The following is a 25,666-nucleotide window of genomic DNA, read 5'->3' as shown; positions in this document are numbered from 1 at the left end:
GAATTGGCATCTTGAATTAAAATTTAGGAGATGGTACAGTATAGTGGTTAGAGGTTAGCTGAGAGGTTAGAGTGAGTGGAGGGAGGCTGGCCAAGGGGAGAATCCCAGCTCCCCAGCTGATTAGTTGTACAACTGTTCAGGTCCAGCTTCCTCATCTGAACATGACTGGTGTAAAGATGAACTGAAGTCAGGCCTGGAAGGACTTTGCACAGTGCTGGGCATGTATGTACCCAATAAGTGCTTCTTATCATTATTATTCCACATTCTCATGGTTTTTAACTCATACTCTGTACATTAGCCAATCTCTGATATGAGGTCAGAAGCAGTATCTCTGATGTAGGGAAGGCCTGCTAATTCCTCTGGAGAATTCTGGCACACCTATTCCACATTTTTTTTTTTCATATTATATTGCTCATCCTCCACTCAACTGGCTTCAGATGAAGGATCTTTACCAGGATCTTTTTCTCCCCTCTTCTTCCAACTTTTACTTATGACCAACATTGGAGCTTCAGGCACTGCATCCGGGAGCCCATGGACCTGGTGTAATAAGCAAGGTCAGGACACACCCTGTCCCAAGCTGGATTCTGCACAGCCAGCTGTCCACTCCATTCCTCATACATTCTTCTTTATTCCAAAATTACCACCTTCAGCTGGCAATAAGCACGATGCACCTGCTCCTCCTAAATCCCTTCGTTTACTGGAATCTCTGAAGACCCCAGACAGTTATTTTTAGCTTTTTCTGACTGTGTCATTCATTACAGCAAAAATAGGTGGGTGTGTGAGTCATAGCAAGCTCCCCACCTTGTTTTAGGCAACTAATCCAGAAAGATAGGACCCTTCCTATTAGCAAGTCATGTCTCTGGTATAGGGTGTTAAGGGAGTAGGCTCCAAAGCCAGACTTGCCTAGGCTCACACTCTGGTTCCATTACCATTATCTGAGTGACCTTTGACACTCTTAGAGTATCTGGTTTCTTATCTAAAAACCATTGCTCTTGCTCCCTCATAGAGGTGTGGTAATGATTCAGTGAGATGTTTAGAAAACTAAGTGCAGTACTGACAATAGTAATGGCCAGTCGATGCTAGCAGCCGTGATGGCCGTAGTTTTGGTGGTGATGGTACGACTGCTGCTGATTCTTTGCAGTGAGGCCTGTGCAGTGCCTGGCACTAGGAACAGTGCACGTCAGCAAAGGTGACGGTCGTGTCGGTGTTAGTGCTGGTGGCGGTGATGGTATTCAACACGACGCTGGAGACCGAGGGGATGGCACCGCTGGTGGTGTGAGTGGTACTCACGGTGGTGAGGGCAATGGTGCTGCTGGAGGTGGTGGTGGTGCTTCTGCCCCTGATTCTTCTCACTGAGGTCTGTGCAGCGCCTGGCACTAGGAAGTCAGTCAACGTTAGCAGTGGTGATGGTACGTTGGTGACCGTGATGGTGGTGAGGGCAATGGTGCTGCTGGAGGTGGTGGTGGTGCTTCTGCCCCTGATTCTTCTCACTGAGGTCTGTGAAGAAACAGTTCTCCTGCCTGTGATAAGTAACACGATTCCCATCTCTTAACAGCTCCCAAGTATTCTTGATCTCTTCTGAGTAGATACAGATTCTGCTTTTCCACAGTGTCTTGACATTCCAGGAATGAAAATTCACACTCCTCTGGCTCAAAAATACAGCAAGTTTTTCGTCCTTAATTTTCCTTTTCCAAGCTATGTTCATCATCTTAGCACTCTTTTGAATCTTGTTTTAGTTTCCTCCATCCCTGGGGGACTCAGAAGCCCTTTCAACCTCCCCTCGAGTCAGGAGCCTACTTTGTGTTTGCAGCATGGACAATGACCACCTTTGGGGAAAGAACATTTCTCTGAAACATATGCCCCATAGATCCACACATTGATGTCTAGACTTCGTGAGTAGCAAGATGAGCCATGATCCTCCGCATTCCCCTGGAGACTGCCCACATGCTCACTGTTCTTCTGTACTGACTCTTCCTTCCTTTCTTCCACCTCCTGATCTGAAGAATTATGGTGGAGAATTTAGCAGCCTCTCCTCGTGGATGTGCTCCCATGCAGGCCTCCCACACGCAGCTGAGGAAATCTCCCACCTGCCTGAGATCCCCAAGGCACACAGTAACACACAACACAAGCTGAGTGAAATAACAGCAGATTCAGGAATTTATTCTCAGTTCTCCTCTGGCATGTTTTCTAGATTAGACCGCCAAGCCAACAAAACCCCTCACTTTATATTTATTTTTTTATTTTATTTTATTTAATTTTAATTTTATTTTATTTTTAAACTTTACATAATTGTATTAGTTTTGCCAAATATCAAAATGAATCCGCTACAGGTATACATGTGTTCCCCATCCTGAACCTTCCTCCCTCCTCCCTCCCCATTCCATCCCTCTGGGTCGTCCCAGTGCACAAGCCCCAAGCATCCAGCATTGTGCATCGAACCTGGACTGGCAACTCGTTTCATACATGATATTTTACATGTTTCAATGCCATTCTCCCAAATCTTCCCACCCTCTTCCTCTCCCACAGAGTCCATAAGATTGTTCTATACATCAGTGTCTCTTTTGCTGTCTCATACACAGGGTTATTGTTACCATCTTTCTAAATTCCATATATATGCGTTAGTATACTGTATTGGTGTTTTTCTTTCTGGCTTACTTCACTCTGTATAGTTTACACACTATGATGTATGTTAGTCTGATTGCTGAATTTGCTTTCCACCAAGTTGGGTAAACTGAGCCACAGGGAGGCTGCATGACAGGTATGCATCACACAGAAGGAACACAGCCTCCTGACTCCAGCTGGCTTCTCTCTATGGCCTCACCCGTGGTCTCACTGGTGTCCGGGTACCTGAGCAGCATGGTCCTGTGGTCCTGCATCCCAGCATTCCAGACTTGCTGTCGTTCTGGATGATGCTTTCAAGCAGTTAGGAAGGATAACTGTGTGCACTCAGCCTTAGCCACCTCAAGATGGAAACCTGCTCAGAGCAGCAAATTTTTCTTGATCCCCACCAAAGACACTGAAGGAAGGTCTGGGAACAGGTCTGAATCAACTGAAAGGAGGGAAGGATGATGGAGGGAGCACCCCCTCCAACAGGCTCCCTTGCTATTAGAGCCTCCGGGAGCTGAGTCCTGCTGACTTGGGGGAGGTGGTTCTGTGCTCACCCTCCTCGTGTGGACACAGCCCCAGCATGCTGAGTCTGCTGGTGCTGTGGCTGACAGCCCCCACATGGCGCAGTGATGCAGTGCAGGATGCTAATGGGCTTTCATTGATTCTGCTGACAAGGCCAGTGAGAGTGTCATGTAACATGAAAGAATGCTGGAGCCTAACCTGGCTTTGGAGAAGGCAATGGCACCCCACTCCAGTACTCTTGCCTGGAAAATCCCATGGATGGAGGAGCCTGGTGGGCTGCAGTCCATGGGGTCGCTAACAGTTGGACACGACTGAGCGACTTCACTTTCACGCACTGGAGAAGGAAATGGCAACCCACTCCAGTGTTCTTGCCTGGAGAATCCCAGGGACAAGGGAGCCTGGTGGGCTGCCGTCTATGGAGTCGCACAGAGTCGGACACGACTGAAGCGACTTAGCAGCACAGCAACCTGGCTTACGAGACCCTGGGTGTGTGTGTGGGCACATGCAGTGAGGGGTCCGAGAAGGGCGTTTTGCAACAGTGATTTAGATATCTTACAGCTAGACAAGTTGGAATGGAATGGACATTCCACAAATCAGAATGACTGTTCTAAGGTACACCTCTGATTCTCAGCTCCCCTTCATGCCCCAACCTGTGTTTTAGTGATAGAACATGACCTTTATGAGTAGTTCTCAGTTTTAGGAGCAGCGAATGAATCATTCAGGAAGCTTCTTATGATCATATATTTCTAGGTCCCATTCCTACAAGTCCAAAATGGGCCTAGAAATCTGTATTTTTGCCAGTTTTGCAGTGAAGCTAATGCTGCAGTCCACAGGACACACCCTAAGAGACACTAAACACAGCCCTTGTGGCTTTCTCCCATATTCCATCTTTTGCTAAGATATGTCTGCATATAGTTTTTTGGGGAATTTTAAGAATTGAGAGCCACTGGTGGAAAACACCTGATTAGCTCTGTTGGGGTGCTCCAGGCAGCATGGACCAGAGGGGAGACAAGGAGGCCCACTCATTCCAAGAGAACCACCCAAGCGGCTGAAACATGGCCCAGGCCATCCCTGTTTACTGTTGGGCGGCCTGTTTTCCCTGCATTTGTATGTAGGGAAGCTCATGAGTCTGGGCTGTCTGCCAACTGGGTCATACTTCAGGAGTCCTCCAGGGTGGGAACTGCCCCCACTTCCCTCCAGGCTGCAGAAGGGAAATGGTCAGTGAAACTGGGACAGGGGAGCCCTGGGAGATGTGCTTGCAGACGGGGAGGCACCCGGCGGGGAGGACTCACGGCTTGGTCCGCGGATCTTGATGGGCTTACTGCTGGTCATGGACTGGGAGCACGTCTGACACAAGCATTCCTTCCCACTGAAGGTCACCTTGTCTCCAATGGGGAAGGGCTTCCTGTGAGGAGGAAGAAGAAGGAATTCAACACCTCCTCTCCAGAGGGCTGTGTGTCTATAGGTGACTTGACGATATGTGCTTGAAGATCTCTGGTAGCACATACAGCACATATAGAGTACCAGCTACATTCATGGGCTGTTCCCGGGGCAGAGCTAAACCACTCAGTCAGGATCAGGACTGGAAGGAGATCCAGTTGGGCCATTTACATGATTTTTAAACATTGGGAAAATCACAGCACTTATTTGAGCTTACATTTCTCCTCTATACAACGGTGGTGGTGGTGGCTTAGTCGCAAAGTCGTGTCTGACTCGTGGGACCCCAGGGACTATAGCCTGGAAGGCTCCTCTGTCCATGGAATTCTCCAGGCAAGAATACTGGAGTGGGTTTCCATTTCCTTCTATGCAATAAAGAGGCTAAAAGCTCGTCTCAGGGGTGCTTCCTCTTGGAAGGATGTCTTCCCAACTTGACCTATCCCTGTATGTCAGGAAGAACTCAATTCAATTTGCCAAAACGTCTTCCTTTTACTCCCCAGGAACCTTAGACACCCATAGAGAACCTCTTCCTCTGCTCATCTGCCTTTGAACCGTTGGGAGTTCCACAGCTCAGGAATCTCAAGCTTGTCCTGTCCTGCCTCCCTAACTAAATATAAACTGTTTAGAACCCTCAGCACAGCCAATCCCATCACGCTCATGAAGTCTAGAATGGCTGTTAACATGGGTTCTGAGCACACGGCCCTAAGCCTGCTGTGGTTCTCTGCCCTCACATTAGCGACATGAACAATGGAGGGAGTGCCGGGGTGGGGGCTGTTGTCACAGCCCAGGCACTCACTACCGCTACAAGGACATGGATCATGACCTTGAGAAGACACCTCATCTCCACTGGGCTTCACAAAACCTCCACGTTACACTATATGGACCCTACTGTGCAAACTTCCAATGGTTCTGGCATTCTAGGACCTAAGGCCCAGGTTTTAAGGGCTGGATGAAAGAATGAATGCCACTGGATGATATTTTCTTACGCACTGTGCCATTAGTCTCAATCAAAAACCCCAAGTGGTTAATAACTCTAACTGGTAACAAAGAGATGGTTATTTTATGAGAGGAATAACTGATTTATAAATTACTTTCCCTATTAAAAAGTACATACATATACTCCAATAGTGTTTTACTTATGACTTAGAGCAGTCCATTAAATGTTAAAATATTGGTGGACAGGGTTGAGGTTTTCTTTATTTTTTGTCTCCTTAATATGGTATTTGGTATACAGTGGGTCCTTAAGGTACATTTGCTAAGTTAACAAGTAATGGGGATGCTTGGGGTAGGGAGGAGGCAGATGGTGAGCTTTCCATCACCTATCAAAGGTCTTGAGAATGGAGAGAGTAACATGGAACATATACAGTACCGTATATAAAATAGATACTCAATGGGAATTTGCTGTATGACTCAGGGAACTCAAACCAGGGCTCTGTAACAGCCTAGAGGGATGGAATGAGGTGGAAGGTGGTAAGGAGGTTCAAGAGTGGGGGGACATAGGTATACCTATGGCTGATTCATGTTGATGTATGGCAGAAACCAACATAATATTGTAAAGAATTATCCTTCAATTAAAAATAAATTGTAAAGTCTTGAGAAGGTGGATGATGAACATTATGATAAAGAAAAGAATAATAAAATCAGACAGAATTTGGTACCAGTCACTGAGCGGTCTCTGCAGGTACCATCTCATTTATTTTCCTGAAAACCTAGTGAAGTTGTACTGGTTTTGGTGCCCATTTTACCAATGAAGCTGAGGCTTACAGAGGTGGGGTCACCTCCAGGGTCGTGGAGGAAGGCTATAAATAGACATCCCAGGACCACATGTAGCTGAGGATGTGAGAGCCTGAGCCAGACCTGTGGATTCCACACTGAGTCTTGAGAGGCCATGGCACTCAGTGGTTCCTTTGGGGCCTTTTGATGGGAAATAGGAGACTTGAGTGTAGGGGCTCAGATCTTTACTCTGCCTTCATCTTGGGACAAACTAGTGTTTTGTATTAGACCACATCTAACAGACAGGATTCAGCTGCTAAATGTTCAAAACCATTTGCTTGTCAAGTCCTCCCACCCCTGAGAGTCTAGGAATGAAAGTGTTCACCTCGAGATCTGCCTGGGAAAGGCCATTTCTTCCCTTCCCCAGGGACCGAGGCAGGGTCCCCAGCCCTCACTGGCCACCCACTCACTTGCACAAGCTGCACACGAAGCACTTGGGGTGGTAGGTGCGGCCCAGCGCGGAGATGACCTCGCCCGTGATGAAGTCCCGGCAGCTGTCGCAGCGGGTGCCGTAGAGTTGCTGGTAGTCCTGGGTGCAGATGTACTCCTGGTTCTTGAAGAAGAAGCCTGACTGGGCTAGGCCACAGCCACACACTTGAGGAAACAAGGAGGGAAATAAAGGCAGGTGAGTCCAAGGAAGGGTCTGCGAGCAGGAGGTTCTTGCTGGGGATGAGGCTGGAGGCTGACTCAGTTACAAGCGACCAGAGAATGGTGACACATGGGAACTCATGGGCCTCTGGGGCCAGTGCTTCTTAAAGGATTGTCTGAAGATGACTTGCATCAGAATCACCTGGAAAACTTCTGGAGATGCAGCTGCCGGGGCCTGAATCAGACTCTCTGGGGTTGCAGAGCCTAGGCACCTGCATTTTTAGCACAACTCCCTGGCTGACCCTGATGTGCACTGCTGCTGCTGCTGCTGCTACTAAGTCGTTTCAGTCGTGTCCAACCCAGTGCAACCCCATAGACGGCAGCCCACCAGGCTCCCCATCCCTGGGATTCTCTAGATAAGAATACTGGAGTGGGCTGCGCACTGACACCAGCCATGTTGTACAGTCCTCTTAAGATATAGGCCATGCGGCTCACACAATGCAACACAGCTAGTGATACCATGATTTAATAAAGGAATCATTCAGTTAAAAATTTCCTGGGCATTTCCTGTGTGTACGAGTCTGTGCTAGATGAAGACAACTTAGAATGTCAATGGGATATATGATTTGAAGATTATAATCTGTCCGCATCAAAAGTCTTTTGAGATATCCTGGTGGACAAGATGAAGTAATGTAGGACGGATAATAGAAGAGCACGTGGACATAATTATAGGTGTCTGAACAACTAAATCATGAGGGACCCCCTCCCCCAAAGGACTTAGAAATGTGGGGAATGAGATTTCCCTCTGAGAGTTATGAAATTAACACATAATGGGAAGAGCAGAAAGAGGCTATGTTTCCTTCAAGATATCGAATGACTCTCAGGGCCACCAGAACTGCTGAGTATATTGATCAAGTTAAAACAAGGATGGGTCAGCCAGGAAGGGACCAGTCAGCAACAAACGAAAGCAGCTGGAGAGCTCTTTCAAATCCCCCTCGTTCAGAGTTTGCATTCACCAAGTGACTGTCTGACAGTTTGACTTTTTACATAGGTTGCCTTTGGGAAGCAGCAGCTGATCAGGGCAATGTGAACTGATACAACAGAGAGTTACAGCTCTTGTTTACGGTAATAAACAGGCACTTAGCTTTAATACATCGGTTTCCCAAAAATGTAGTTAGCCTGACTCAGCTTTATCAAAGACTTGGCCTGGACTGGGTGACATCACCCCAGTAAATACCCTCTCATTTTTAACAGGCAAAGTTGTTTTCCAAAAGCAGCTTGGTTAAAGGTAGGAGGGACTTCCAGGTGAATGTCAGAAGTATTTCACAAGTGTTTATTTACTCTGCAGGCCAGAGGTAGGATTAAAGGGCCAAGGTGAGGGAGCAGGGCAGCTTCAAAGTGAATTCACATGTCACAGCACCAGGGAAAACAGTCTAGGTCAGTGACAGACTCTACTCTGGAAGTCTGACCACCTGGTCTCTGGTCTTGTTACTGCCACTAACTCCCTGGGTGACGATGACCTTGGCTGTCTGTAATCTGGGGCCTCTGTTCACTGCTATGCAAAAAGCAGAAACTGGACAAGAAATGACCTGAGATTTTCTTCTGATATTGACATCCTGTGAGTCTAGAAGAAGAAGAGCTTTATTCAGGGCTGACTATGTGTCTAAACATTTAAAACTCTGTATGAGGTAGAGCTGGAGACCCATAGAGACCAGCCCTCTGGGCTGGCGAGTGGAGGAGGTGGTGGTGGAGGTAGCAAGTGGGGCAGGGTCCATCTTTCATCAGGCTTCATCTTTCATCAGCATTCATGAAAACTCATCACATCAAACAATGACTGGTCTGGAGGGCAGGCAAGGCCAGAGAACAGGCTGTTCTGGAGTGTGCAGGTGGCAGATCGATTGATGGCTGTGGAATTAGTTAGGTCATGGCCTATGACATCCCTGGAAAGAGCTCCTGTTTTTTCCCTTCTTTTCTCTCCTTTGTGTCCCCTGCCAATTCTACTCCCAGAGTCACCTCTCCCAGTGGAGAAAACCAGGAGGCCATATAAAAACTTGGAACAATCAGTTCCTTCGTTTCCCCCAAGGAGCTGAAGGAGGAAGTTTTTGGTAGAAAGGATGTAAGAGTTGATAAGAATCCCAGGTTCCTGGAAATACAGTGGGGAACACGAAGTGGAAGGTAGGCTTGACCAGCATGACAGATGTGTTTGAGCCTGAGCAGAGGTCTTCATTCAAACAACAAGAAAGGCCACGGGAAGGGTCTGCAGTATGGAAGTGACATGCAATTCATATATCCAGGGCAGTCATTATTTTGTGAATCAAAAAATAAAGTCTTATAATTAAAAGAAAGATCATATGGTCTGACAATGGGACAGAATATGAGAACTCAGAACTGCTTCAAGAAAATAAAGAATGAAAGCTCACTATAAATATAATGCCTAGAAGAGGCTTTACACCCAGCCTTACTGTGTTTCAGTGGAAAACGTACTATTTTGAGGGTCACTGGACCTTCCTCCATATTTCTATTCTAGCACTCAAGTGCTGTGTGACTTTGAAAAAGTGACTTCACCTCTCTGGAGTTCAGCTGCCTCATTTGTAAAATGAGGGAGGTATGTGGTAACTGAGGACACATCAGCGTCTAAGAGTCTAGGATTCTGTCATATAATTCTGTTGATTTTCAACTTTTCAAATGAGACAGTTTTATGGACTTTCAAAGTCCTTTCAAAGAAGGTCCCCTGAGGGGGATTTCATTCATTATTTTAAACATTTAAATTGTGAAATATACATATAGAAAATGTAATAAATATACCACACTGTATACTGTACACTGTAAAGAAGACACATAAAATACACCCCCAGGTATCCATTAGTGAACTTATGAAACAATGTTACCAGCACCTTGGAATCCCATTCATCACCCTAAGAATGCCTCCTCTCCACACTCCTTTCCCGAATCATGAGTTTATCAATCTCTTTGCTTTTCTTTACAGTTTTACTACCTTTGCTGCTGCTGCTGCTAAGTCACTTCAGTCGTGTCCGACTCCACAAACAATACTATTGTTTAGTTTTGCCTGTTTTTGAATTTTATACAGATGGAATCATACTGTATTAACTCTTCTGTGTAATTTACTGCTTTGTTTTCTCAGTGTTATGGTTTTGAAATTCATTCGTGTCGATGCACCTAATTGTGGTTCCTTTGTTTTGCTGTGCTGTATGCAACTGTGTGACCACATCTGCTGCTACTGCTAAGTCGCTTCAGTCGTGTCCGACTCTGTGAGACCCAATAGATGGCAGCCCACCAGGCTCCCCTGTCCCTGGGATTCTCCAGGCAAGAACACTGGAGTGGGTTGCCATTTCCTTCTCCAATGCATGAAAGTGAAAAGTGAAAGTGAAGTCACTCAGCCGTGTCCGACTCTTAGCGACCCCATGGACTGCAGCCCACCAGGCTCCTCCGTCCATGGGATTTTCCAGGCAAGAGTACTGGAGTGGGGTGCCATATCACAACTGATCTATTCCACCTGTCCTAGATACAACTCCTTTACAAGTATCAGTACATGATTTACAGATCCTATCTTTCATTCTATGTGTTTACTTTTTACATTCCTGATGATCTATTTTGAAGCAAAAGAATTTTAAATTTTGATGATGTTTATTTTTCCCCAGTTGCTTTCTTTGTTATCATGTCCAAGAAGGCTTTGCCTAACTTAACGTCACGAATATTTGCTCCTATATTTTGACTCACTTTGAGTTAATTTTTGTGTATGGTGTGAAGAAGACTCCAATTTTATTTTTGTGTGTGTACATATGTTCAGTTTTCCTAGCAACATTTGTTGAAGACTATTCTTTCCCTATTGAATTATTTTGGTTGTCTTGATAATATTCAGCTGGCCATAAATATAAGACTGCATTTTTAAAATTTAATTAATTAATTGATTTTTGGCTGTGCTAGGTCTTGCTGCTTTCTCTACTCGCGATGAGCAGGGTCTACTCTCTAGGTGCAGCGTGTAGGTCTCTCACTGCAGTGGCTTCTCCTGTGGGGCACAGGCTCCAAGGCATGAGGGCTTCAGTAGTTGCAACACATGGGCTCTGGAGCATAGGCTATTATAGAGCACCATTGAACAATTGGGCTCTAGAGTATGGGCCCAGTGGCTCCATGGCATGTGGGATCTTCCCAGATCAGGGATCAAACCCGTTTCTCCTGCACTGGCAGACGGATTCTTTACCACTGAGCCACCAAGGAAGCCCAGGGCTTTATCTTTGCCTCTCATTTCTACTCTCTATGATCTCTATGTCTATCGTTGTACCACACTGTTGTGTTTATTGTCGCTTTGCAGTAAGCTTTTAAAGTGGGAATTTTGAGTCTTCCAACTTTGTTCTTCTTTTTAAAGATTATTTTGGTTTTTCTATGTCTCTAATTTCACATACATTTTAGAATCAGTTTGACAATTTCTGCAAAGAAGTCAGTGGGGATGTTCATAGGGATTACATGTGCTATGAACTGAATAGTGTCCTCCCCAGATGTGTATGTTGAAGCCCCAAGCCATAACGTGATGGTATTTAGATAGGTGGCCTTTAGGGGATAATTAGGTTTAGATGAGGCCATAGGATGGGACCCTCATTATGGGATTAGTGCCCTCATTAGAAGAGACACCAGCAAACTTGCTCATTCTCTTTCTCATTCTCATCTTCCCTCCTTCCCTCCCTCCCCTCCACCTCTTTCCCTCCCTCTCGGAAAATGTGACGACACAATGAGAAGGTACCTGTCGGCAAGACAGGAAGACAGCTTTCCATAACCTGACTCTGCTGACACCATGATCTTGGACTTGCAACCTCCAGAATTGTGAGAAAATACATTACTACTGTTTATGTCACCCAATCTTCATTTTGTTATGGCAGCCTGAGCTGACTAAGATAGCGCCAAGTTTGTAGACTGACCTGAGAATATCGCCATCAAAACAAGATTTCTGATCCATGAACATGGTATATTTTTTCACTTATTCTTTAATTTTTTATAGCTTTCAAAGTATAAATTTTATGCCTTCATTAAATTTATTCTTTTTTTTTTCATTAAATTTATTCTTATGCATTTTATTTGATGCTATTGTAAAGGGAATTTTTTTCTCAATTTTATTTTCAGATTGTTCATTCTAAGTACCTAGAAATACAACTAATTCTGGTAAACTGATCTTGTAACTTGAAATCTGATCAACTTGTTACTTCTAATAGTTTTTAGTGCATTCCTTGGGATTTGTTATACACAAGATCATGCCATGGACAAATAGAGATATTCTTATTTCCTTTTCAATCTGGGTGTCTTTTATTTCATTTTCTTGCCTAACTGACCTACCATGAACTTTCAGTACAATGTTAAACAGAAGTGGTAAGAGCAGACTTTTTTTATTAATATTTTTGATCTCAAAGGGAATCAGTCAGTCAGTCTTTCACCATTAAGTATGATGTTAGCTGTTGGTTTGCCTTTGTTCTTGAAAGATAGTTTTGCTGAATATATAAATTTTTAGGTACTTCTTTCAGTACATAAAGATATTATTTCACTGTTCTCAGATTTCCTTGTTGCTACTAAAACTTTAGCTGTCAGCTTATTTACCATTAACATGCAGATGTCCTGGCTCTTCTCTCTGGCTACTTTTAAGATGGGTTTTTTTGGGGGTGGGGAGGGGAGGTTGTTTTTGGTGATCTGCAGTTTCACTATGATGTGTGTAGGTAGATTTCTTTTATATTTTCCTACTGGGATTTATTAAGTTTCCTAGATTCAAGGATTTGTGTCTTTCAACAGTTATACATAATTCAAAGATGCTATCTCTTCAAATATTGTCCTCCTACTCATGTCCTCTATTATATCTCTGTAGAACTCTGATTAGGTATATGTCAAACTCTCTCCTATATTCTCCATGTATAAACTTCTCTTTTATTTTTACCACTTTCTTGTATTTCTGGGCTGTAAATATATACCACTCTCTTTGCTGCTGCTGCTAAGTTGCTTCAGTCGTGTCCGACTCTGTGCGACCCCAGAGACGGCAGCCCACCAGGCTTCCTTGTCGCTGGGATTCTCCAGGCAAGAACGCTGGAGTGGGTTGCCATTTCCTTCTCCAATGCATGAAAGTGAAAAGTGAAAGTGAAGTCGCTCACCACTCTCTTTACTGAATCTTAAAGTTTATTGTCTTTTCAACAACATCTGATCTGCTATTTAATCCATACACTGAATTTTAAATTTTAAATACTATACATTTTTATGTCTAAAAGGTATATTGTTTCTTTTTCAAATCTGCTGTTGTTATAACGTATTGTCTCTTGTTCATTGTTTTTGCAGGCTTCTCTTGTTTAAATGTATTGAAAGTAGTTATACAATGTCAGAAAACTTCAATCTATAAAGTCTCCAAGGTTCCCATTCTACTCTCCATCATTCTGCTGGCTTTCTCTCATTATGATTTGTGCATTTTTTACTGGAGTTATTCATTATGATAATAATGTTATCTGTAGAAACTCTTTGAGGTCTAGAATAAACCTGGCCTTTGCCAAGTGTGGGATCACTTTAAGATTCTGTTTCACTTTCAAAAATGCCAAATGTATAGCATGAAAATAGAATGTGAATCCATATAAAGAGTGGGTATGGTCAGACATTTTGTTACAAATTTTGCTGTATTATACCCAGTGCCTAAGTTGGTACAGGAAAGTTTCAGTGCTGTTTCCTTTACTGGTTTACTTCTCATCCATCTATACATTGGGAGGAGGAAATTTAGTTTTACTCAGAGGTCTCCTGTTAGAATCCTATGTTGGTCAGGCTCTAGGCTTTGACTTCTATTCTCCATGATCCATCAAGGTAAAAGCTCAAGGTCTTCAAGATTTAGCATAAAACATGAGGATTAAATCTGGCATTGGCAGTCACACAAGGATTTCTGCTTTTATTTTTTTTTTTTCACCTCTACAGATTCCTTCCTTTCATGTCAGCACAGTTGTGCACTTTAAAAGGGTTCTAAAAGAAATTCATAGAAATTTAGGGTTATTTAGGGTAACTAACAGAGAAGGCAATGGCACCCCACTCCAGTACTCTTGCCTGGAAAATCCCATGGATGGAGGAGCCTGGTAGGCTGCAGTCCATGGGGTCGCTAAGAGTCGGACACGACTGAGCGACTTCACTTTCACTTTTCACTTTCATGCATTGGAGAAGGAAATGGCAACCCACTCCAGTGTTCTTGCCTGGAGAATCCCAGGGACGGAGGAGCCTGGTGGGCTGCCATCTCTGGGGTCGTACAGAGTCGGACACGACTGAAGCGACTTAGCAGCAGCAGCAGCAGCAGGGTAACTAATCCTTATACCATTTACTGCTGGAAACAAAAATACTCTCCAACTAAAGCTGACACTGAAAATATTCAGAAAAATGATAAGTTTTTCGGTCTTAAAATCTACCTTAAAAGATTTTCTATTATCTCCCTACGGTAGACTGTCAAAATGGCCAAATTCTTCATTTCTCTGTATTCACATCATTGAACTCTCATGTTCCAGCTCCTTCCACAAAAGTCAAAGTTTATTTCTCCATGATCTTGAATCTGGGTTGGCCATTTGACTTGTTTTGGGACATTAACAAGTATAACACAAGGTGAGGTACAAAATGGTCTTGCTTACTAAAGCCTGCTCTTTTGTTGCATTTGGAACTCAAAGACTACCATGCAAATGAGTCCAAGCCAGTCTGCTGGAGGACAAGAAGCCATATGGAGGTACTCAGGTCAACAGCCTGCCAACCACTGCCAGCTGACCCATCATATCATTATAATGAGGTGAGGAGAGATAAGCAGAACCAAGTCAGATTGGAATAACTGCCCAGCCAACCCAGAGAAACATGAGCTAAATAAAAGACTGTTTTAAACTATTAAATTTTGGCTTAAAGCAAAAGAACAAACACAATCTGTTAAGAATATAACTGTAGATTCATAGTTCAAACCACCTTATAACAATTTTATTGTTATTACTCTTTGTCCTGTCTCAGTTTCTGGGGATGTAAAAATGGTCACACACCAAGATACTCTCTTAGGTCAACTAGTACTAAAGGGGTTTGCCAATTCTCAATATAAAATACAAACCACAAAGAACTTTGCCAAGATGGAGTATAAGGACAAGAGCTCACTTTCTCATGAAAATACCAAGATCACAACTAACTGTTGAACAACTACCGAAAAAAAACCACTGGAACCTACCAAAAGAGATATCCTACATCCAAAGAAAAGGTGAAGCCACATCAAGATGGTAGTAGAGGAACTGCTGCTAAGTCACTTCAGTCGTGTCCAACTCTGTGTGATCCCATAGACGGCAGCCCACCAGGCTCCCCCATCCCTGGGATTCTCCAGGCAAGAACACTGGAGTGGGTTGCCATTTCCTTCTCCAATGCATGAAAGGGGAAAGTGAAAGTGAAGTGCTCAGTCGTGTCCGACTCTTAGCGACCCCATGGACTGCAGCCTACCAGGCTCCTCCGTCCATGGGATTTTCCAGGCAGGAGTACTGGAGTGGGGTGCCATTGCCTTCTCCGAGGAGAGGAACAATCATTATCAAATCAAACCCCACAGCCCCTGGATGGGTGAATTACAAACTGAAAAACAATTATATCACAGAGTTTCTTTCACAGAAGTGAAAGTTCTGAGCCCCACATCAGGATCCCTAGCCTGGGGGTCTGGCATCAGGAGGAGGAGCTCCCAGAGCATCTTTTTTTTTTCTGAATCATCAGTTTAATTTCATGAACTGGTCACATGTGACACATTGCCAGACATCATTAAAATTTTTAGCAAATTACACTGAACCACTTTTTTCTAGATGATTATTTAAAAAAATTTTAATTTTATATGTAGATAGAGTTAACATCTATCCTTCTGAAACTCTTCAATATACCACACTAACAAACTGGAGAATAAAAACTTTATGATTACCTCAGTAGCTGCAGAAAAATCTTTTGATAAAATTCAACACCCACTTATGACAAAAAGTCTCCAGAAAGTGGGCATAGGGGTAACCTTCCTCAACACAATAAAGGCCACATATGACAAACGTACAGTTAACATCATATTCAACAGTGAAAAGCTGAAAGCATTTCCTCTAAGACCAGGAATAAGACAAGGATATCAACTCTAGTCACTTTGATTCAATCCAGTTTTGGAAGTCCTAGCCATGGCAATCAGAGAAGAAAAAGAAATAAAAAGAATCCAGATTGGAAAAGAAGAAATAAAACTGTCACTGTTTGCAGATGACATGATACTGTACATCAGATCAGATCAGTTGCTCAGTTGTGTCCAACTCTTTGAGACCCCATGAATCGCAGTATGCCAGGCCTCCCTGTCCATCACCAACTCCCGGAGTTCATCCAGACTCACGTCCATCGAGTCAGTGATGCCATCCAGCCATCTCATCCTCTGGCGTCCCCTTCTCCTCCTGCCCCCAATCCCTCCCAGCATCAGAGTCTTTTCCAATGAGTCAACTCTGCGCATGAGGTGGCCAAAGTACTGGAGTTTCAGCTTTAGCATCATTCCTTCCAAAGAAATCCCAGGGCTGATCTCCTTCAGAATGGACTGGTTGGATCTCCTTGCAGTCCAAGGGACTCTCAAGAGTCTTCTCCAACACCACAGTTCAAAAGCATCAATTCTTCGGCGCTCAGCCTTCTTCACGGTCCAACTCTCACATCCATACATGATTACGGGAAAAACCATAGCCTTGACTAGACGAACCTTTGTTGTCAAAGTAATGTCTCCGCTTTTGAATATGCTGTCTAGGTTGGTCATAACTTTCCTTCCAAGGAGTAAGCATCTTTTAATTTCATGGCTGCAGTCACCATCTGCAGTGATTTTGGAGCCCAGAAAAATAAAGTCTGACACTGTTTCCACTGTTTCCCCATCTATTTCCCATGAAGTGGTGGGACCGGATGCCATGATCTTCATTTTCTGAATGTTGAGCTTTAAGTCAACTTTTTCACTCTCCACTTTCACTTTCATCAAGAGGCTTTTGAGTTCCTCTTCACAAAATCCTAAAGATGCTACCAGAAAGCTATCAATACTATAGCTCATCAGTGAATTTGGTCAAGTTTTAGGATACAAAATTAATATGCAGAAATATGCATTCCTATATATTAACAATCAGAAAGAGAAATTAAAGAAATAATCCCATTTACCATCACATCAAAAAGAATAAAATACCAAGAAATAAACCTAGCTCAGGGGACAAAAGAACTGCATTCTGAAAGCTGTAAGATACTGAGGAAAAAAATCAAAGATGACACAAACAGATGGAAATATATACCATATTCTTGGATAGGAAGAATCAGTATTGTCAAAATGACTATACTACCCAAGGAAATCTACAGATTCAAGGCAAATCCCTACTGAATTACCAATGACATTGTTCACAGAACTAGAAGAGAAAAATCTTAAAACTTGTATGGAGACACAAAAGACTCCTAATTGCCAAAGCAATCTTGAGAAAGAAAAATGGAACTGAAAGAATCAGGCTCTGTGACTTCAGACTACACTACAAAGTCACAGTCATCAAAACAGTACGGTACTGGCACAAAAATAGAAATACAGATAAATGGAACAGGATAGAAAACCAGAAGTAAACCCATGCAGCTATGGTCAATTAACTTATGACAAATTGACTACACAATATCAGAAAGACAATCTCTTCAACAAATGGTACAGTGAAAACTGGAAAGCTACATTTAAAAAGTGAAATTAGATCATTCTTTAACACAATACACAAAAATAAGCTCAAAATGGATTACAGACTTAAACATGAGACTGGACACTATAAAACTTTTAGAGGAAAATATAGGCAGAACATTCTGAGATAAATTACAGCAATATCTTTTTCAATCCATCTCCCAGAATAATGGAAATAAAACCCAAAATAAACAAATAAAACCAAATAAACAAATGGAACCTACTTAAACTCAAAAGTTTTTGTAGAGCAAAGGATGATCACAAACAAAACAAAAAGACAACTCACAGATTGGGAGAAAATGTTTGCAAATGATGTGACTGACAAAGCATTAGCCTCTAAAATTTATAAACAGCTCATGATGCATAACAGCATCAAAATAAACAACTCAATCAGAAAATGGGCAGAAGACCTAAATAGACATTTCTCCAAAGAAGACATACAGATGGTCAAGAGGCACATGAAAAGATGTTCAACATGTCTAATTAGAGAAATGCAAATCAAAACTACAATAAGATATCACCTCACACCAGTCAGAATGGCTATCATAATGATAATAATAAAAAAATCCACAAACAATAAATGCTAGAGAGTGTGTGGAGAGAAAAGAGCCCTGCTACACTGTTGGTGGGAATCTAAATTGGGACAGTCATCATGGACAACAGTATGGAATTTTTTAGTTTTGTTTTTTCCTTAAAAAAGTAAAAATAGAGCTACAAGATGACCCTGAAATCCTACTCCTGGGCATATATGCAGAGAAAAACATGATCCAAAAGGATACATGCACCCCAGTGTTCATTGCAGTGCTGTTTACAATAGCCAAGACATGGAAGCAACCTAAATGTCCATCAACAGAGGCATGGATTAAGAAGATCTGGTACATATATATAATGGAATATCACTTAACCATTAAAAAGAATGAAATAATGCCATTTATGGCAACATGGATGGACCTAGAGATCATCATACTGAGTGAAGTGAGTCAGATAGAGAGGGAGAAATATTATATGACATCTCTTATATGTGGAATCTAAAAAGAAATGATACAAATGAACTTACTTACAAAACAGGAAGAGAACCACAGACTTGGAAAACGAACTTATAGCTGCCAGGGGGAGGGATGGGGGAAGGGATAGTTGGAGAGTTCTGGATGGACATATGTACACTGCTATGTTTAAAATGGATAGCTGACAAGGACCTACTGTGTAATATACTGAACTCTGCTCAATGTTGTGTAGTGACCTAGATGGGAGGTGAGTTTGGGGAAGAATGGCTACATGTGTATGTATGACTGGGTCCTTTTGCTATTCACTTGAAATTGTCATATTATTTGTTAATGGACTATACCCGAATACAAAATAAAAGTTTGTTTTTTTTTTTTAAAAAGAGCAAGAAAAAAGTATTGTCAAAATGACTATACTACCCAAGGTAATCTACAGATTCAGTGCAATCTCTCTTAAATCACCAATGGAATTTTTCACAGAACTAGAACAAAAAGATTTAAAATTTGTATGGAAACACAATAGGCACCAGATAGCCAAAGCAATCTTGAGAAAGAAAAATGGAGTTGGAGGAATCAGGCTCAGACTTCAGTCTATACTATAAAGCTATAGTCATTAAAACAATATGGTGCTGGCACAAAATCAGAAATAAAGATCAGTAGAACAGGATAGAATGTCCAAAGATAAACCCATGAACCTATGGTCACCTAATCTAAGAAAAAGGAGGCAAAAATTTACAATGGATAAAAGATAGTCTCTTCAATAAATGTTGCTTGGAAAACTTGACAGCTACATGTAAAAGAATGAAATTAGAATAGTCCCTAACACCATACACAAAAATAAACTCAAAATGGATTAAAGACCTAAATGTAATGTTGGATACTATAAAACTCTTAAAGAAAAACATAGGCAGAACACTTTCTGTCATAAATCACAGTAATATCTTTTTCAATCCACCTCCTAATGAAAATAAGAACAAAAATAAACAAATGGGACCTCAGTTCAGTTCAGTCGCTCAGTTGTGTCCGACTCTTTGCGACCCCATGAATCACAGCATGCCAGGCCTCCCTGTCCATCACCAGCTCCTGGAGTTCATCCCGACTCACGTCCATCGAGTCAGTGATGCCATCCAGCCATCTCATCCTCTGGCGTCCCCTTCTCCTCCTGCCCCCAATCCCTCCCAGCATCAGAGTCTTTTCCAATGAGTCTGCGCATGAGGTGGCCAAAGTACTGGAGTTTCACCTTTAGCATCATTCCTTCCAAAGAAATCCCAGGGCTGATCTCCTTCAGGTTGGACTGGTTGGATCTCCTTGCAGTACAAGGGACTCTCAAGAGTCTTCTCCAACACCACAGTTCAAAAGCATCAATTCTTTGGCGCTCAGCCTTCTTCACGGTCCAACTCTCACATCCATACATGACCACAGGAAAAACCATAGCCTTGACTAGACGGACCTTTGTTGGCAAAGTAATGTCTCTGCTTTTGAATATGCTATCTAGGTTGGTCATAACTTTCCTTCCAAGGAGTAAGCGTCTTTTAATTTCACGGCTGCAGTCACCATCTGCAGTGATTTTGGAGCCCAGAAAAATAAACTCTGACACTGTTTCCACTGTTTCCCCATCTATTTCCCATGAAGTGATGGGACCGGATGCCATGAACTTAGTTTTCTGAATGTTGAGCTTTAAGCCAACTTTTTCACTCTCCACTTTCACTTTCATCAAGAGGCTTTTGAGTTCCTCTTCACTTTCTGCCATAAGGGTGGTGTCATCTGCATATCTGAGGTTATTGATATTTCTCCCGGCAATCTTGATTCCAGCTTGTGCTTCTTCCAGCCCAGCATTTCTCATGATGTACTCTGCATAGAAGTTAAATAAGCAGGGTGACAATATACAGCCTTGACGTACTCCTTTTCCTATTTGCAACCAGTCTGTTGTTCCATGTCCAGATCTAACTGTTGCTTCCTGACCTGCATACAGATTTCTCAAGAGGCAGGTCAGGTGGTCTGGTATTCCCATCTCTTTCAGAATTTTCCACAGTTTATTGTGATCCACACAGTCAAAGGCTTTGGCATAGTCAATAAAGCAGAAATAGATGGTTTTCTGGAACTCTCTTGCTTTTTCCATGATCCAGCGGATGTTGGCAATTTGATCTCTGGTTCCTCTGCCTTTTCTAAAACCAGCTTGAACATCAGGAAGTTCACGGTTCACATATTGCTGAAGCCTGGCTTGGAGAATTTTGAGCATTACTTTACTAGCATGTGACATGAGTGCAATTGTGAGGTTGTTTGAGCATTCTTTGGCATTGCCTTTCATTGGGATTGGAATGAAAACTGCCCTTTTCCAGTCCTGTGGCCACTGCTGAGTTTTCCAAATTTGCTGGCATATTGAGTGCAGCACTTTCACAGCATAAACATAAAAGCTTTTGAGCAGCAAAGGGAGCCATAAGCAAAATGAAAAGACAATCCTCAGAATGGGAGAAAATATTTGCAAATGAAGCAACGAATAAGTGATTAATCTCAAAAATACACAAACAGCTCATGTACCCCAATATAAAAAAAATAAACAATCAAATAAAAAAAATGGGTGGAAGAGCTAAACAGACATTTCTCCAACAGCACTAATTATTACAGAAATGCGAATCTAAACTACAATGAGGTATCATCTCATACTGGTTAGAATTGCCATTATCAAAAAATCTACAAAAAATAAATACTGGAGAGGGTGTGGAGAAAAGGGAACCCACCACTCTGTTGGTTGGAATGTAAATTAGTGTAGCCACTGTGGAAAACAGTATGGAGGTTTCTTTAAACAATTAAAAATAGAACTACCCTATGATCCAGCAATCCCAATCTTGGGCATATATCCAGAGGAAACTATAATTAAAAAAGATACATGTGTCCCAGTGTTCACTGCAGCACTATTTACAATAGCCAGGATGTGGAAGCAACCTAAATATCCATTAACAGAGGAAACAAAAAAGAAGATGTGGTAATATACATGATAGACTATTACTCAGCCGTTAAAAAGAACCAAATAATGCCATTTGCAGCAACATGGATGGGCCTGAAGATTATCATACTAAGTGAAATAAGTCAGGCAGAGAAAGACAAATATCATATAGTATCACTTCCATACAGAATCTAAAAAAATAATATAAATACACTTTTTTATAAAACTGAAACAGACTCACAACCTTAGAAAACAAACTTATGGTTACCAAAGGGGAAAGGTCGGGGCGGGGGTGGGGGATAAATTTGGAATTGACATATACACACTATTTTGAGTTTGGAATTGACATATACACACTACTATATTTAAAATAGATAACCAACAAGGACCTACTGTATATCACAGGGAACTCTACCCTATTCTATTATAATCTAAATGGGAAAAGGCTTTGAAAAAGAAGATATATATATGCTGCTGCTGCTGCTGCTGCTGCTAAGTCACTTCAGTCGTGTCCGACTCTGTGCGACCCCATAGACGGCAGCCCACCAGGCTCCCCCGTCCCTGGGATTCTCCAGGCAAGAATACTGGAGTGGGTTGCCATTTCCTTCTCCAATGCATGAAAGTGAAAAGTGAAAGTGAAGTTGCTTAGTCATGTCCGACTCTTCGCGACCCTATGGACTGCAGCCGACCAGGCTCCTCTGCCCATTATACATGTGCATATATAACCGTAGTACTTTGCTTACAGTTGAAACTAACAAAACATTGTAAATCAACTATACTCCAATACAAAATAAAAATTAAAAAAGAAAACCACATAATTAAAATATACTCCATATAAGCTTCCATAGATAAATTAGGGAATATGTATATGAAATTTATTTGCTCAGTGAAGAGTCCAGTTAGATCCTGGGGAAAGAAATCTGGGACTTTACTTGATGGCAGAGGAAGTCAATCTCAGATGCATGAGGCTGAGGATAGTAGTACGTACTAAAATGAAAAGATCTGGCGGTTTCAACTGACCTTAAATTCAATATATATCAGTGGTGTGAAGTGATTCCTCAGGAAGTTAATTTAGTATCAGTCACATTAAAGAAATGTAGTCCTTGCTGTATTTGGCAGACCTTGAGAAATGTGGTCTGTTACGAGCATTATGCTTTAGGAATGATAGTGACAAACTGGAAAGAATCAGGGAGGAGACTCTAGGATGATTACACGAGTTGGAATCAATTCAGATGAAGCCCAGTTTCAGGACCTGCAATATAATCGGGTGTGGGAGAGACCTGACTGCAAGCACGTGTAGGGCAGCCGTGGGGAAAAGCAATCACAAAGAGCTCATAAAACCCCACGAGGACAAATCTAAAACCAGCAGGGGAAGTTACGGCTTAGAGGTCAAACATGCTCTAAACCCAAAGGCCAGTCCGATATCAGAATGGCTTCTCTGTGGAACAAGAAGCCTGGAAGGAAAGTTCAAAAAGTGGAGGCTGGAGTGGCATTAGTCAAGGACATGGGGGAGGGAGGGTGGCCTGGTATGAGAGGGCCCACAAGGCTCCTTCAGCCCAGTTCCTCTTTTCCTGCCACTAGTGAGCCTTCTTTGGGAATGCTTAGCTTGCTTGAGCAAAGGTTTAATGAATTATCCACGGGTAAGCTGTCACAATTAGAGGTTACCCAGCATCTTGCCTGGAGAATCTCAGGGACGGGGGAGCCTGGTGGGCTGTTGTCTATGGGGTCGCACAGAGTTGGACATGACTGAAGCGACTTAGCAGCAGCAGCAGCATCTGTCTGCTCCCAAATTACAAACCTTACTGAAGATGTATCTTCTCCCTTGTTAAACCTCACCTCTGAGGACTCTCACCCTTATCTCAGAGCCATGCCAAATTTTAGCCATGACAGTTTTGCCCTTTCATTGGCTCTCAAATTGATTTATAGGCACAAACCAGGAGTCTTCTCAAATGTGTAAAGGAAGCTTGCAGGATTGCCATTTTCCTTCTGGGTCAGCACTTCCACTCCAGGGTCTCCAGGCTCCCTCTCCCACCCTGTATCCCACATCCCTTACTCTACCCTCTCGTCTCATGCCACACTGCTGAAGAGAGAATTCTTATAACCAGCTCAAGGAAGGTCTTTTTAGGCCTCTGTAGGTATCTTAACTGCCTATGTTTGTTTGTTCTGCCTGCCCTGTGGCATGTCCTGGGGTGAGAGTACGGCCAGGAATCTGAGAAGGGAGTTGGGAGACTGGGCCTCCTACCTTGACAGGTGAAGCATCTGATGTGGAAATGGTTATTGTGGACACGAACCACCTCCCCTTTGCAGGTGTCTCCACATCGGTAGCACTGGATGACATTGGAGCTGCCCCGGGGGCTGTAAGGATTCTGCTGATATGGAACTGTAGAAAGAAACAAAGAGATCACCATCCAGAAGGCTCTTTTCCTTTAAAAAGTCTGCCATAACACATGATTATAATATTAACTGGCAGAAAAAGCAGAAAGGGTGAGCATGATTAGCAAAGTACCTTTAATACATCATTAGGCTGAGTATGCCAAGCTAAGACATCTTTAAAAGGTGAGTGGCATTAAGACAAGAGTTTATAAATCTACTTAAGCAGGCAGAGACTTCTGAGTGAACATAACCTTTTCTTGTAATAATAGAGCCCAAATTCACAAATGAAAAATAAAAGACGAAGTAGAGTATTGCAAGATAAATGATCCAGAAATACCATTTCTTGGGAGATCTCTGGATTAATACCAAGCTCCAAAGGGAATTTAGGTCTTGCCATTGACTCATGGGTCTTGAGGAAAGGGGTGGCTGACTGCCTGCAACTAGCCTTTCTGTTGAGCAAGTTCCAGGTCTTCTCTGCCTCTCAGTTTACACATCTATGAAATGAGGATGCTCAATAGCGGCTGACTTTCTGAAAAAAAGGCACTCAAGTTGGAAGGAGGTTGATAACGTGACTTACCTTACAACTGCCTTTGAATAGCACTTTCCATAACATTGAGAACATTATCAAATGTGTGTAGTTGGGGGAAAGAGCTGGTGGAGACTATAAAGGGGCTGAAGTCACTGGGATGGCAGTGCTATGGTCAGCATTTGATGATACTGTAGACCTACACTTGCCTTTTGAGGCTACTGATCTCTTGCTTAGACTTTCTCATAGTTCCTTTTCTAGATTTTCTTTCCCTGGAATATACTTTGCATGACCATTCTATAAACTGGTCATCTAGTATTTATTAATGGTAGGAGCCTGTATAGAACATAAGTTTCAGGGTCAGAAGGGATATTGATAGCTGTCTGGTCCAACCTCTATATATAAACTGTTGAGACAACATTGGGAGTGAGGAACCCAATCTTCTCTTTTGGAGGAAGCCCCTAGGGGTCCTGGGGAAAGAATCACTCAACTCCTCAATTCTTACTCAAGGCTGAAGTAATTGTCCACAAATTTATGCTCATATCCTATTAGGAGAAGGCCCACTCTTGTCCTAATTTTAAAGATGACCACTTGATTGGAGGGGAGGGGAATTGGTGTCCGTCATTTAGACGTGTAGACTTTCTGGCTAAACTCTGAATAAGCATAAGTTAAAACTGTACTCAAAGAAATTTTTAACTGCCAAGGAACCTAAAGAACACCTAGATCAAGGGTTCTTGACCTTGTGTGGTAACTGTTATGTCTGTTTATTGAAATTTGAGTCTTTTATTCTTGGCACATGGAGGACTACACATAGTGTCTTGCTTGACAACGAAACGTGAATGAAAATTGTGTGTCACTTCCAATTGGAAGCCCTAGGAGCCAGTATGGGATCTGCCATATTGCCTTTCCCATAGCCCAGCGACCAGTGATATCCCAGATGGTGTGCAGGATGCAGCAGCTTGGATTCCTGATGGAGAAGTCCTGGAACAGAGCTCTAAGCTAACCCAGGATGAACGTCGATCATGAGCAAGGAGGAATTTTTGTTGTCATAGCCTCTAAGGCTTTTTTTTTTTTTTAACTGCAGCATACCCTGATACACCTGATATCTAATATTTCTAATGAAACATAAAATTTGGTGTTATACACATTATACTATAGTTTTCTTCAGATTCTCAAAGACGATCTCC

The 25,666-nt window shown here is 42.6% G+C and overlaps 1 protein-coding gene across 2 annotated transcripts in view; it reads right to left on the bottom strand.

Moving 5' to 3' along the window:
* Positions 1-25,666, bottom strand: part of ABLIM3 (actin binding LIM protein family member 3) — a 136,656-nt gene that overhangs the window by 64,828 nt on the left and 46,162 nt on the right. For both annotated transcript variants that reach the window (XR_008706150.1, XM_055557952.1), the window contains exons 3-5: positions 23,823-23,960; positions 6,750-6,933; positions 4,422-4,534 (exon numbers count right to left, since the gene is read on the bottom strand). Coding sequence is in view for 1 of the 2 variants with exons in the window: in XM_055557952.1 (XP_055413927.1) it covers positions 4,422-4,534; positions 6,750-6,933; positions 23,823-23,960 (435 nt within the window). In the remaining variant the exon portion in view is untranslated. The remainder of the gene's footprint in view (positions 1-4,421; positions 4,535-6,749; positions 6,934-23,822; positions 23,961-25,666) is intronic.

This window comes from Bubalus kerabau, chromosome 1, assembly GCF_029407905.1.
Source record: "Bubalus kerabau isolate K-KA32 ecotype Philippines breed swamp buffalo chromosome 1, PCC_UOA_SB_1v2, whole genome shotgun sequence".
Taxonomy (NCBI): Eukaryota; Metazoa; Chordata; class Mammalia; order Artiodactyla; family Bovidae; genus Bubalus; species Bubalus kerabau.
The sequence above is the reverse complement of the archived record's forward strand: the minus strand, read 5'-3'. Positions and strand labels throughout refer to the sequence as shown.